This window comes from Plectropomus leopardus, chromosome 6 (genome assembly GCF_026936395.1).
Source record: "Plectropomus leopardus strain MGB_pleo_1.0 chromosome 6, ASM2693639v1, whole genome shotgun sequence".
Lineage (NCBI taxonomy): Eukaryota > Metazoa > Chordata > Actinopteri > Perciformes > Serranidae > Plectropomus > Plectropomus leopardus.
The window spans coordinates 30,054,715-30,068,902 of NC_142181.1; the positions used below are offsets into that span (position 1 = coordinate 30,054,715).

The window sequence follows — 14,188 nt, forward strand, 5'->3', positions numbered from 1 at the left end:
TAAGTGGAAGGGAGCATTTGTTGACGTTTAGCTGCTGGCTCCGCTGCCAGTGTTAACAGGGAACAGGCACTGGTGCTTTCCATCACTAGGTTACAGTGACCTGCTTGCACTGGTTGTGGGCCAACTCATCTCCTCATGGAAAAGGCAAGAGGCAATAAAAAAAATACAGGGGCTGTTTATACTTTAGCAATGCATATGGGGGTGTCATGCAAAGAGCAAAATTGTTGTATGCCTCCACACAACACTGGGAACACGCCAAATCCTCCTTGCTGTGTGCTGCCGGCGCACAACAGACTGTCTGCTTACACCATCCAAAAGTCCAATCAGCCAAAGCAAAGGAGGTGTGTGCGCTGCTGTGTGCAGCAAAGTAACCATCAGCTGAGGCAGATAAATGTGTTTGCACTGCTTACCATTTGAGAAGTGCGCCCCCTGGGGGAAGCTCAGCTCGTTGCTATGCTCTGCTTCACAAGAATACATTGCCTTGGCATCTCTGAAAAGATACCAAAAACAGGCATGTCAGATTTAAAGAGATGAGAGTGGGGTTGTAGCTCCCAATTTCATAATAATTTCCTTTCCTAAAAGTTTGTTAAAACTTGCACTTAAACCCTTGAAACCTGGATCCATATCAGTTTTAGACACCTAACAACATGAGGAAGAAGGCAATAACCAACTGGGAAAAACATGCCACACAAATTGCAAGAAATTAGTAGAAAGATGAAATTAGGTGACAAGAAAATTACCAGAAAAAAAATGTTTTAAAAAAAAGGGGGAGGATTAGAAAATTTCCACAAACTGTATTTATAATGATAAGAATTTTACATTTAAAATTATGTAACAGAAAAGAAAATAAATCATATAAATAAATTCATTTTTGCTTGTTTTTTTACTCCTCCTTTTGATTATTTTCAAGTGTTTTTTGTAACTTTTTCTAAAACTATTTTTTGCGCCTTGTTAAGTTGCTTGTTGCCTTCTCCTCATGTTTTTGAAAGAAACCAAACCAATTTGTTCAGGTTTTGAAGGTTTAATGTGATTAAATATGTAATAAAACCCAATAATGTAATAGTCTGACCAATAACGTTATAAATTGTTCTGACTTATATTTTTACTGTAATACCTTATACAATATAAGTACAGTGATGCAAACTTTGCCATTTTAGAAAATATTGTAAATCACCAAGAGTGTAAAAAGTACCAAGAAAAATAGTGTTAAGGTAAAGCAGTGGCTGTTAACTTTTTTTGGTCAGGCTAGAACTAGAAAACTGATACTAGAAAATTCTACTTATACTAGAAAAACTAGAAAATTAATTTCCCATTGACAGTGTTTTCAGTTTATTACATCTTTGCCTAATAACAACGTACCACTAGCCATCTATTATTATAAATTCAAATTCTACTTAAAGCCTAAAGTTAACATTTCCAAAACATGATATTAGCGTCAATGGTTAGTGTCATGTTAGCCTAATGAAAACGCTAACAGTTACACGAGTTCTATATGTCTGCATACTTTGCATTTCTAAGGGGGGATTTTTGTTATATTTTATTACATCATACATTTTTTTTGTTGTTTTTTTTTAAAGTCCACCTGAAAGGTATTTTTCATTATTGGTAAAAAATTATAGGACATTATATGACATTGTTGGTTAAGTTACTACATTACTGGGTAATAGGACTCTGATTTGCAAAGATTCATAGCACTTCATTTCATTTCACTTTGTAAATATTAACTTTTATCATTTGTATGTCTTTACCACCTTTGTATTACTGATTGGTCTTAGAATTTTGATCACTTACGCAATCTTCGTTTATATATTTTTCATAAGTCATAAATGGTTATAGTTATTTTATAGGCGGGTATCACCATAAATCATTTTGTTGTTCCAAACTTTTCCTGCACAGTGCTTAAACTTTTTAATTTTCTTTTCTGTCTTTTCTAGACATGTGCATGTGCAAATTACCTAAACTATTACAGTTTCTATCAGGTTAAGTACATGTTTTATTATAATTTCAGGCGTTATTATAATTTCACAAAATTATTACATTATTGGGTGCTAAAGGGATTAATAATGTTAAACTGTTGAAGATGGTGTCATGTTTTTTACAGCACCTTCCAACTGGAACAGACTGCGAGGAAGAGGCATTTTCAAAAAGCTGTGCTCTGGCGGCGACCCTGAAACAATAGCAAAAACAGTTCAGTCGACTTGATTGTAACAAGAATAACGTAAGTGTTTGGTAAAATATGTCAAATCAAAGTATAAGAGTAAATAAAATACTAGTGTTGTCTTCTTTTGATATATATCAGCAATGCAGCCTCAGAGAGAAAGTCAAACCTAAAACAGGTCCGTCCACTTTCTCTCCTGCCTCCTGCGTCACTGTTTAGAACAAGGTGAAAAAGCTTAACAACACAATACGGGAGGTTTCCTTCCTCCGGGCGGACTCAGCCCCAGCATGCTGCTGCACTGAGTTCAACTATTTAACAAGGCTGCGCTTGACCCCGCGCGCAACAACCTCAGAGTCAAGGGGACAGCAGCAGAGCCCAGGGCGAGCTGGGTGGGTGCTATACAAGGAAACTACTCGAGAGACTGTGTGGCTGGCTTCTCAGACATGACAAGTCAAACAATCTATTTGTCTCGGGAGTGCAGACTGCTGCTGGGTCACATCAACCCCAGTGCAGGCAGAGCGTAATTAAAGCCAGCGCTCCCACCTCAGAGGGAGACACATAAATCGCCTAACACATACTCATCTGATCCTGGAGACCTCTCAATGCTCACCGCTCATAAACAGACGGAGGAGGAGGCTGACGACTCAGAGGGGAGAGAAAGAGACGGGAAGAAATGTTGCTCAACTATTGTCCTCAAGCCTTATTGACTCGCAGTTATTTTGTGGGGGCACATAAAACTGCACCTGCACACATTTCCCCTATATATATATATATATATATATATATATATATATATATATATATATATATATATATATATATATATATATATATAACAGCAAAACCATCAGAGAAGAGCAACCAGCTTTCATTACTTGATGTATCTGTTTGTTTCTGAATTAACATGTTGTCTATAATATGTCAGAAAACAGTGAAAGATGACAGTAACATTTTTCCAGAGCCAAGGTAACAGCTTTAAATCATAATTTTCTCAGACCAGCATTCCAGAACCCAAAGACATGAGATTTACAAAGATATCAAACAAAGAAAAGCAGCAACTCCTCATATTTGAGAGCTTAGGACCAATGGATGTTTAGCATTTTTGCTTGATAGATTGATAGATTACTTTTCTTTGTTTCTTTGCCAGCTAGCTAATAAATTCAACATTAGGGATGGGAACTGATAAGATTTTATTGATACTGATGCCATTATCGAGTCTGCTTATCGCTCTGACTGATTCCTGTCCACCAGGTTTAAAGGTGAACACATTTGTATTATCTCTGAGTGTGAACACTGTGCGCCTGGATGGTGGTCTCATGGTGGATGCTGGCACTAATGCTGTGGTCCTACTTTTCGGCAACTGCTACTGCCGCCATCATTAGTCATGAACCACTATTATTATACACATATGACTATTATTGCCACATACATAAGATACAATACTGGCATGTAATGAATGTACTACCATAAATTACATTTATTAATTTTCATGTTTATTGCTATTGTTATATGTTATGTTTTTGTTACTATTATTGTTGCATCTGTACCTCGCTCTCATCCTTTACCTCTTTCTCTCTCTCTCTCTTTCCTGTTATGATTTTGTCATATAATACTGCAATTTTATTGTCCCTTCTCAGTTGCTCTTACTGAGGTTTCTACATTTTTTCCCCCATGTTAAGGGTTTTTTTTGGGGGGGTTTCCTTAGTTGATTTGAGGGTCACAGAGGGATGTTGTATGCTGTAAAGCCCTCTGAGGCAAACTGTGATTTGTAACAATGGGCTTTGTAAATAAAACTAAATTGAATTAAATAGATGAAATAAGAGAGTATTTGTACAGCATTAATTTTCATTTAAGTTTTCTTTGTCACATCTGCTCTACCTCTACACTGCCCCTGCTGTTAATAAACATACTGCATCTCGCATCCATGTTACGTTAATTTTTGAGGATACACACAGGCAACGTAGTAAAAACCAACGCAGGAGACACATGGCAGCCATCATGTGTACTCGTAGTAAACGGCAACTATTTCTCCGGCCTTTAAAAGCTGTAGGTGAGAATGAGGTAAATGATTAGCTTTTTAAAACCCATTACACTGAGCCGGGTCTCTGGTAACCGTTGCTGACTGAGGTGTCCGTCCTGAAGCGGATCAGCTGTTTTGGTGGAAGGTGTGGGTTTTCTGTAGACTTTAAACTCTCTTTGGGCTCCAGTGTTGACAGACTTTGGACAGATCCAGAGCAGCTCCTGTGGCCTTGAGGGAGACATACAAATAATAAATCCTGCCCGCTTGTAAATGACACAAAGACATTAAAGTTTGATATTACAGTAGCTCACACAGCGCACCAAGTAACTGGAATGAGTCATGTAAATAATATTTTCACGCTGCTGTTTAAATTATGCCTAAATCAAGGGGGTGTCAGTCTTTGACAGTATGAAGTCCTGCAGGAATAACTTTTGATAATATAACTATCTAGCTTATGAATTCTGTCCTGGAAATGACACTTTCATGAGGCTTCTTTCCACTTCATTACTGCGAGGGAAACAAAATCAATGAACTTGCGCCAGGCGAGCTTACACTGGCATTACTCTGTGATTATCCTACCTTCAGATATATGCAGTGATTTCAGAGACGGGGCAGCTGAGCGGTTCAGCAGTGGTGGCCTGAGGTCAAGGCGGCAGTGCGGAGCCTTTTTGGGGGCAGGGGACAGCCTGGGTGCAGTGCTAACTGAGGACAGGCTGAGAGCGTCCTCGGACTCTCCATCTGTACGCCCTGCATCCTCCCTGGAGCTGGACTCTGGGCTGCTGACACAAACAGCGCTCCTGGGGCTGTTTGAGAGCTGCGATGGCGTTCGGCAGAGGTCCAGGAGAGACTTGTCCTTGACCTGAATGCAGGAAGCTGTTTTGGAGGAGCTGTTCTGCTCAGAGGAGTGGGAGGACAGAGACTCCATGCTGCCCATCGGGGTGCTGCCTGGACTGCTGCTGAATGTGTCACCTATGCAGGGACCAGAAAAGAGGCACACAAGGCCCTCATTAAAACCTGCTGACTGAGAAAGTGATGTGGTATCGAAGACCATTTCCGCCAATGTGATGGAAAAAAATCCTGTTGGTCATTATAATGTTTATCAAATACTTTAATACAAATAATAAGTTAGTATTTAAAATAATAATAAAATGGATAATACAATGAGAAACTCCCAAAATACTGACTTAGAATGTAAAAATAATGAGCAACTTTCTAAGAATAATCAGAAACTTTCTAAAGAAATGACTTTATATCTCAAAATAAGCTTTCTCAAATTAATAAGAAACGCTCTCCTACATCTTAAAATAATGATTTTTTTTTAAATAATCAAAATAATGACTTATGACTAGGCTAACCACAAAGCCACCGTGCCGCCCCTCATAATAATTAGAACTTTCACTGATAAAATGGGTAACTCTCTCAAGATCAATTATTTAAAAAAATAATGAGACAAAATGATGACAATGATGAGAAACTGAAAATGAAAAAGTTTAAAAAGAAAAAAAATCTCTAATTTATTATTTCAAAATAACACTAAAAATTATGAGAAACAGGGATCTCTCTCATAATAATTATCACTTACTTATTTCAAAATAATGAGTTAGTGTATCAAAATAATGAAAACCTTTCTAAACAAAATAAGAAACTTTCTCAAAATAATGACAAACTCTGTCAATATGATCACTTACTTATTTCAAAATAACTTAGTATCTCAAAATAATGAGAAACTTTATTAAAAAAATAGAATCTCCAAATAAATCACTTATTTCAAAATGAGTTAGTATCTGAAAATAGAAATTTTATTACAACAATAATTTAGTTTTATATATATATATATATATATATATATATATATATATATATATATGTGTGTGTGTATAGATAGATAGATAGATAGATACTAAGTCATCATTTCTAAAAAGTTTCTCATTATAATAACTTAAAGATTTTTTTTCTATCACATTGCCAGAAATGGGCTTCCATACTGTTGTTACTTTACGGGCTTACAGAAAATGCCTCTCTATACTGGCTTTCCACTTCAAAATATTTGAAACAACCCGCAAATATGAGGAGAATCTTTCTGAAATTCGGTGAGACAGTGTGTGAAGATATCTCAGCGATATTAAAGACCACGGACGTGTTTTGGGAAATTATGGTGTGATGACCTGTGGTGGTACTCACTGCTTTGGTACTCACTTTCTGCATCTGCCAGGCACAGTGTTGGAGTGTAGAGGCTGCGGGGCTTCCGGGGCCCTGTGGTGAGACAGATGGCCCTGCTCCTGCGAGAGCCAGGCCGGCTCTGGGGCTGGGGCAGGGGCACATTGGGGTCTGGAGGCTGGTGGAAGATCTGGAGGTCCCACAAGGAGAACTGATTAGTTTGTTACCAGTACCTTCAGATTCTCATTACCTAGAATAGAGCTGGGTGAAATGACGATATATAGACCGAGAATTCTGTCAACCATTAGAAATTTAGCAAAACATTTCATATAGAAGTAGCTATCTCTTCTTATCTGTGGTTGCATTGAACCTGCTACAATTTATAATACAAACAGATGTATTTACTGTATATCATAGACTGTACATAGAGATGGGCAACATGACAGTTCCCCCAATCTTGATCGCCCCCTGCTGTCTGGCTGTGGTAAAGGTCAGTTAGGATAGGTGTTAGTGAATGGACATAGGCCAAAGTAAAAACTCCGGCAAATACATTATTCCCAAAGATAGTTTCTGACACCGAAGGTCGTTCTTATCACCTTGATGTTTGTTCAAGTTTTTATGATTAGTTCAGTTTTAATGAGTTATTAAATTTTACAAAAAGAGGATTTTCCGCCATGATTGACAGCTGTGACAGAAAATCCATTCACTCACATTTAATAGTGCTGCTCGCGAGGTGGGAACTCCCCCACCGCGGATATCGCTACTGCCCAGAATACAACTCTCACTGACATCACCATCGCAAGATGGCAATGCCTGTATGTCAGATATTTTAACCTCACATAAGTATAGCAGGGGTAAGTGGCCATGTTATCCATCTTTATATACAGTCTATGATTAACATTCAAACTTTTTTTAAAATCTCTAAATTTTCAATTTAATTTCCCAAAAACTTAAATATATCAAGACATACAGTATATCAACAATCCAATATAAAAATACAACAAGTTGTGGAAGATACTATCTCTATTGCCCATCTGCATGCTCAGCGACTCTTTGTCAAACATTACAAAAATGCACATCATCACCCAAAAATCTTGGAAACATGAAAGAGCTTGTATAAGAGTAACTTTAAGCTAAGCTTTGCAACAAATACCTTTAATGTAACAATTAAATGTGTAAATAATAGGTGGAATGGTGCAGGTATGATGACATGCATACTGTACGTTTAAAGCTTAACAATGACTCACCTTGTTGAAGTTTTCGATAAGTATTTCCACCACAATGTTCTGAAACTTGATGTTCATCATGGCAGCCACAGTTTCCTCTTGAGACCGCATCAAGGTGGGCCCAAAGATGACCCCCAGGTTGGACACCGTCATCAGGTTGAACTGGCTTTGTGTGGAAACTCTGCAGGTAGACGACACAAGATGCTGCTTGTTCTCTGCTGATAATGAAAACTTTTAACCATGAGGTGACAGCTTTGTTCTTTGCCAGCTACTGACAGTTTTAGAGACACCTACAAATCCATTACAGTGTCACTACACTGTGAAGACAATTTAATCCATTTCAGCTATTTTTATCTTCTCTCATAGTGCTGTCGTTTTTTTGGTTTTTTTTCTTAGGCTGCAGTGTGACTGATTCATTACAAGAATACGTACGTGACAAGGTGTTTTATTAGTAGCTCCAGCATTTCCTTGTTCTTCTCGGGCAGCTTATGAACAAGAGCATGGACGGCACACACTCTGTAGTTCTGGTCATCTGACTCTGAGGAAAGGAAATGGATATAAAATCCTCAAGACTCATTTACTAATAATAAAAAATGCCAAGCTGCCAATTATTGACTTTTAGTAATATTTCAGATCAGTCTAATAAGTATTATAGAGACTGCGATAAGAGTATCAGAATATTTTACTGTAATCACTTAACTGACATATGAATGCAGTTGTGTGACAACTTTCAGCATCCGACTTAATTAAATTTAACATGAGCTCCATGTTTATACATTTTTAAAAAATCAGCTTAAAATTAAAAACAACAACAAAAAACATGCCAACTTCTTTTCTTCAAATTCCCATCCAACTTGAGACTCTATGAAGAAGTGTAGAAAAAGCAAGTTGAGTGAGTGGAGATTAAACCAATTTAACTTTTCAATTTGACATGACACACATGCACATGGCATGTAGCCATTTTCAGAGATGTAAACTGTTTAATTGTGCAGCTGTCAGGGCCTGGATGTAGCGCCCACAAAGCTGTCTCATTTTTAATAAATACATTTCAAGTGCAGCTTAGTTCAAACACAATTCAAATAAAATTTCACAATATGTGAGATGAAGTCAGTATGATCAAAGCTAATCTTAAAAACCAAATTTTCAATTTCAAATGTGCTTTCCTCTGACACAAATACAATAAATGCAAATACAATCCTTGATTAAAAACAGCATGTTCTACAGCAAACAGTCAGGGTGAGGGAAACAAAATCGCTACAGCATAGCATGGCAATATTTTTGCACGGCAATACATGGATGCAATGTATTAATTTAATATTACCAATATTACTGTATACTGCAACAGGTTGAAAATCGCAATAATATAAAATCGTGACTTAAATATTGTGATAGTATAGTATTATGGGACACCACCACAGTGGTATATGTCTTGAATTCGAACACTCTCTGCTTAAGAAAAGATATACTATGCATGATTTTTAGACTCACACCAAAGTAACCCCCCTCAATGATCACTTAAGAACCAACAGGAGTGTGTGGTGTTGTATTTCTCTGCAGAGACTCAGCCCTCCTCTGTTTTCTTGTGTTGAGAACATTTATGGATGTGTGCCTCCACGGCGCTCAGGTGAGGTCAGGGCTTTGTAACAAACTAGTGAGCAGATGTCAGACTATAAGCAGCAGGCATCCAAGAGCCACAGCGCCGAAAAAGTAAAAATAGTGAGGTGAAACAGGAGTGAATCTGAATCTCACTTGTTTCACGTTTACAAAAGGTAACCTACAATCCTCTCCTCATAATGACATATAGTGAGGAATTTGATAATTTTGGATGGTATGGTGTACAGTCTAGGGAGTCACATATAGTGTATGCTACGGTGGCTTCTACTACTACTACTATGTGTTTGTTTTTTTTTTATTTATTTTTTTTATCCAATATAGATGTGGGTTACTATTGACAATAGTGCTGTAGAACAATGGAAGCAGCATGACACTATTATAAAATATCATGGTAGATTTTGAGCACCATAAGGATATATTTTTTTTACAATATATTTATTTATAATAGTTATTCATAATATAATTATTTAAAATAAGTAATGGTCTATTCTTAAAATACAACTCAATAATTAGATATCTTCAATTGTATGTCTCCATAGCTTGGTCCTGTGTATTGTTTTGTATGTTGCAGCTGCCGTTGATGTTGTTGTTATTGTTGTGGTGCTGGTGGAGATGATGGGATCGTTTTTTTATGTCATGTATCGAATGTTGTGTTTTGTGTGGACCCCAGGAAGAATAGCTGCAGCTTTAGCTACAGTAAATAGGGTTCCTAATATATGAAATTAAGTTAAATCCTGCAAATTATTCCTTTAAGAATCTCTCTTTCATGTACAGTAATAAAATAAAACATTGTAAAATACATATTGTGTCAAAACTATCTACAGCCATTGTAGTGACTTTCCAGAACTTACTGACAGCCATGATAAAATCTTTGTGGAGCTTGAAGGTCATTAGAGGCTCAGAGAGACACCTGGTGAATACAGAGAACAGTTGTCATTTATTTCCTGAGTGACACAGGTCTTTTGAATGCAGCCACCTTCCTTTGTGAGTCAGTGGTAGCGCTTGATGCATGACTAACACCAGGGAGGTTTCAAAGAGGCATTACGGAGGTAATGATGTTTCCTGAAAGCTAAGGACACACGTCTGCTGGGGCACGCTGACCTGAGGTAATTCTTTAGGCCACTGGTGATGGTTTTGTTGTCCCATGTCTCTGGATCCAGGTCCATATCCACAGGTGCTTTGGAAGCTATGGGAAATACATTTTATTTTTAAAGAGTCACAAAGAGTGAGCTGTGAACTGTGTGAAGAAACCGATACAACCTGACATGATCTGACAGGCAGCTTAAATAAGCATTAAAAATACTGACTTTAGAGAGAGTCAAGAGGAGAATCTAAAATAAATAGTGGTGTCTCACAGAGATGGAGAATTTAATAAATCATTCAGACATTTCCTGTTAAAATGAATGAAATGTATGAAAACAGGATTAGCATGGGTCATCTAATAAGGTAATGGCAAAGTAATATGAGGCCAGATTGCTGTTACACTGTCACACCACAAGGAGGACCTCTTTCCTCACTCTGAACAGTTACACTGTTTGCTGAAGCTCTACATTCAATTTGAGATTGTTAAAATGAGCTCTTCATAAACGAAGAAAAACTGGTTAATCAGGCATTTGAAAATTGAATAATTGTCTATTTATATTAGTTTTTCTGCACAGCTTTTGAAAACATCACTTAACACTGTGTATACAGAACAAAGAATTACTCTAAGCAGACAAAAACATAATTTAAAGCTTTCTAAACAGTGATAATACTTTGAATTTTGCCACTAATTCCTGTAAAAAAGAAGATTATGTTTCTATTCTACTGAGTAGTTAGTACAAAAATGTCTTTTTTGTGATTTCAAGGCTACTTACAAAAGACCATGGTCATCAGCTTCTGCACTTTGGAGTTGACCCCTCCGATTCTGTACAGTCCCATCGTATTTATGCCTGTGTGTCAATGAAAAAGGACATTAAAGAATTGGAACAACAGTTTAGTTTATGCAAATGCGGTATATTGTCACGTCCACTAATGAATGAAGAGTATTGTTATTCATAATCACAGCAAGTCCTTTGACGGATGAAAGCCGAGAGATCTTAAAGGCCTCACCTCTGCTCTCCACCAGGTCGATGCATTTCCTCACGAAGTTAAAGCCTGCCTCATTAAGAAACGCTGTAGTACAACATAAGAATAGGGTCGACACGTCAATTACCGTCTGGGTTAAGTGTGCATCATGCAGGAATAACAAGCTCTCCCCTCCGCTTGGGCTCTGACTAATAAGATACAACCCCTGTGCTGGAAGGCTCTGCTATGTCAGCTGAGTGGGTGTATGTCAAGTAATTGTGTTAATGAACAGAAATGGCTAGGTAACAATGCATGCATTTGATGTGTGTGTGTTTTATTCTAAGTTGTAGACAGCTTAATATATGCATTTCAGTGATAAAAGGAAAAAAAAAAAACACTTACTTTCTTCCTTTTTGCTTAATATGGCAGGTAGGTTGTAAATCTAGAGAAAGTTTACACAAATTATGATTAATTTGAGGTACCCTTTGGTTAAAATTAAACATAATAAAAGAATTATGTCACAGTTTTCCCCAGTGATCTCTTTACTTAAGTGGACTGAGCTATTATTAGCTCTAGGGGGTGATGAGGTCATGGTTTCTTTAAGACTTCCCACCAGAAGAGGGTGCCAGTGATATATTATTCAGTTTTGGTATTGATTTATTGTCAAACAGACGACTAAAAAAACATCCTGGCCCAAAAGCAGCCGGCCCAGAATGAATATTTCAAAGACAAACAGGCAGAGTTCCTCACCGGCTCCTTGCCATCCATGGCCTCCAGCCACAATCTTCTGTTGGACTCTGACAGTGCCTGCAGTGTCATAACGCCATGCCTGGAAAGATTTCAGAGAAAAGCTGGTCTCAGTCTGATCTCATTGCCTCAGGGCCCCTGGACAGACCTTGTTTACACTGGCTGAGACCACTATAAAAGGACTAGTGTGACTAAAATAGCTTGTGTGAAAATGCCGGACTTCAAACTGTGCCCTCAGTCGGCTCGGTGCTTCACATTCCACTCCCAATTAAATGCTACATGTGCATAATATTAGAGTGGTTTGTTTGTTTGTTTTTTTTTCGCCCAACATGCATTCTCAGCATTCTCAGCAGCTCTCATGTCCTACCTGATGATGCATTACAATACATAGCATGAAACTGCTCTGAGTATTATCTGCAGTGGATACACAGCACTGCTACAGGGTGTAGAAACCTAATGATAGCATTATTTGATGCAACAACAAACCCCACCCAGTGATAGTTAGTACTAGCATGGAGCCATGTCAAGTTGCATGTGTAGGAATTAACGGGTAATACAAACCAAATTCTGTCTCTACCGCTATCACCATGCGGGTAGTTTTGGACTTACAAAATTGCAAAATATCTGTATCTGATGTTAAAGAGAAACTAAACCCCTAACTTCACTTTTTCTTTGGTTGAAAAGCAATATATATATGGCTATTTAGTAATGTTAGTAATCAATCATTTTAGACATTTGAGTGCAAAGTTCAAAATTCTACAAACTGTGTTATAAATAAGCAATGTGAGTGCCCTCTAAAGGCTGAAACCTGGCCACTCCGATTGAATATTGCTATTGGCTGATCCTGGTAGCAGGAGCCTGCTTTCATCATCCACTGAGCCACCTGTTGCTGCCCTCTGTCGCCAACCTCATCACCACCCTCTCACCAAACGACTACTTTGTGTGTGTATGTGGGAGGCAGGGAGGTGCTGTGGATCAAGAGGTGGCATGATCGGGTGACTGGATGTGTCTTAGCTCCCCTCAAGGCCTGCCCATTTTTCACATTCCACGGGGGAGGCACTCACACCAAAAGTAGGGGGTTTAGTTATTCTTTAATGCCTCTACCTTCAAATAAAGTGGCGATGGAAGCAATTTTATTTGTGATGGTCACAACATTGAAAACATTTTAGAGATTCAACAGCAACATATCTTTTCAGAAACAGTGATCCAGTGTTATCGGGTTTCTTTGGAAGTTGTTTCTGCTGAACGCCTCATATAAATAGTTGACAGTGAGGTCTGTGGATTACCCGGAGTACTGGGGACAGTCTTTCTAGAAAGACATGCTGCTGGGGAATGTTTTAAATGCTACTTTTACCAACCAAGACACATTGCAACAGCTGGTATTGTTTTCTGTGTTGTTTGTGTGTATGTCATCATGGCAAAATGTGGTCCTAGTAGACTTATTTTAGAATGAACTACCACTGGGATATTGCGCTGTTCTGCTACCTCACCATACTGTATAAAAGGTACGATTGTGGAATGGGAGGATAGAGTTATCTCGCCGTAAAGCGGGCCCCGCTGTGTTTTCACTACTTCTACTCCTTACTCCTGGCTGCTGTTCATTTGTAAATTTTTATATGGTCTGTAGACTGCTGAAACCGAATTGCCCTTTGGGATAAATAAAGTTGTTTGGATTGGAATCTAACTGAACTGAACTGAACTGAATTGAATTGAAAGTAACAGTGCAGCAACTGTGTCTGTATAAACAACAAAGCCAGCAGGATGGGATCATAGGAAGGATGGGTGTGACATTTTGATGATGTGTCGTGTGCACTCCACTGTGGAAGATTTGAAAAGTAGCTAGTAACAGTTAGTAGCCAACTCTAAGAAGCAGAAAAGCAGCCGAAAATGTCCATAAATTTCGGAAAACAATGAGATTTGGTATCTCCTTACCCTCTGAGCAGAGGACGACATCTGCCGCCATATCAGAGACGGTAAATGAATGTTAATTCCATTGTTATTGTTTCTAAAGTGCTGCCAATGTATATATTATATGTCACAAAAGAGGCCGATGCTGTTTTGCTACATGTCACACCCATCACAGCTCTTCTGGTTCCCTGAATCCAGCATGCTGTCTAAAATCATACACTGTGGCAGCATGCAAGATGCTGTCATTAAACTTCACAGGTGTGTAGCTGAGATCAAAATTAAGGCTGAGTTCGCAGATGGGTGTGGTCTAAG

The 14,188-nt window shown here is 38.2% G+C and overlaps 1 protein-coding gene across 2 annotated transcripts in view; it reads right to left on the reverse strand.

Annotated features, from left to right (window-relative positions):
- arhgap42b (Rho GTPase activating protein 42b) overlaps positions 1-14,188 on the reverse strand; it is an 87,345-nt gene that overhangs the window by 2,863 nt on the left and 70,294 nt on the right. For both annotated transcript variants that reach the window (XM_042486197.2, XM_042486195.2), the window contains 13 exons: positions 11,972-12,050; positions 11,624-11,663; positions 11,267-11,329; positions 11,032-11,106; positions 10,277-10,361; positions 10,027-10,085; positions 7,994-8,099; positions 7,583-7,742; positions 6,375-6,525; positions 4,758-5,147; positions 4,250-4,406; positions 2,105-2,167; positions 411-490 (listed from right to left, as the gene is read on the reverse strand). In XM_042486197.2, the coding sequence (XP_042342131.2) occupies positions 411-490; positions 2,105-2,167; positions 4,250-4,406; positions 4,758-5,147; positions 6,375-6,525; positions 7,583-7,742; positions 7,994-8,099; positions 10,027-10,085; positions 10,277-10,361; positions 11,032-11,106; positions 11,267-11,329; positions 11,624-11,663; positions 11,972-12,050 (1,508 nt within the window). The remainder of the gene's footprint in view (positions 1-410; positions 491-2,104; positions 2,168-4,249; positions 4,407-4,757; positions 5,148-6,374; positions 6,526-7,582; positions 7,743-7,993; positions 8,100-10,026; positions 10,086-10,276; positions 10,362-11,031; positions 11,107-11,266; positions 11,330-11,623; positions 11,664-11,971; positions 12,051-14,188) is intronic.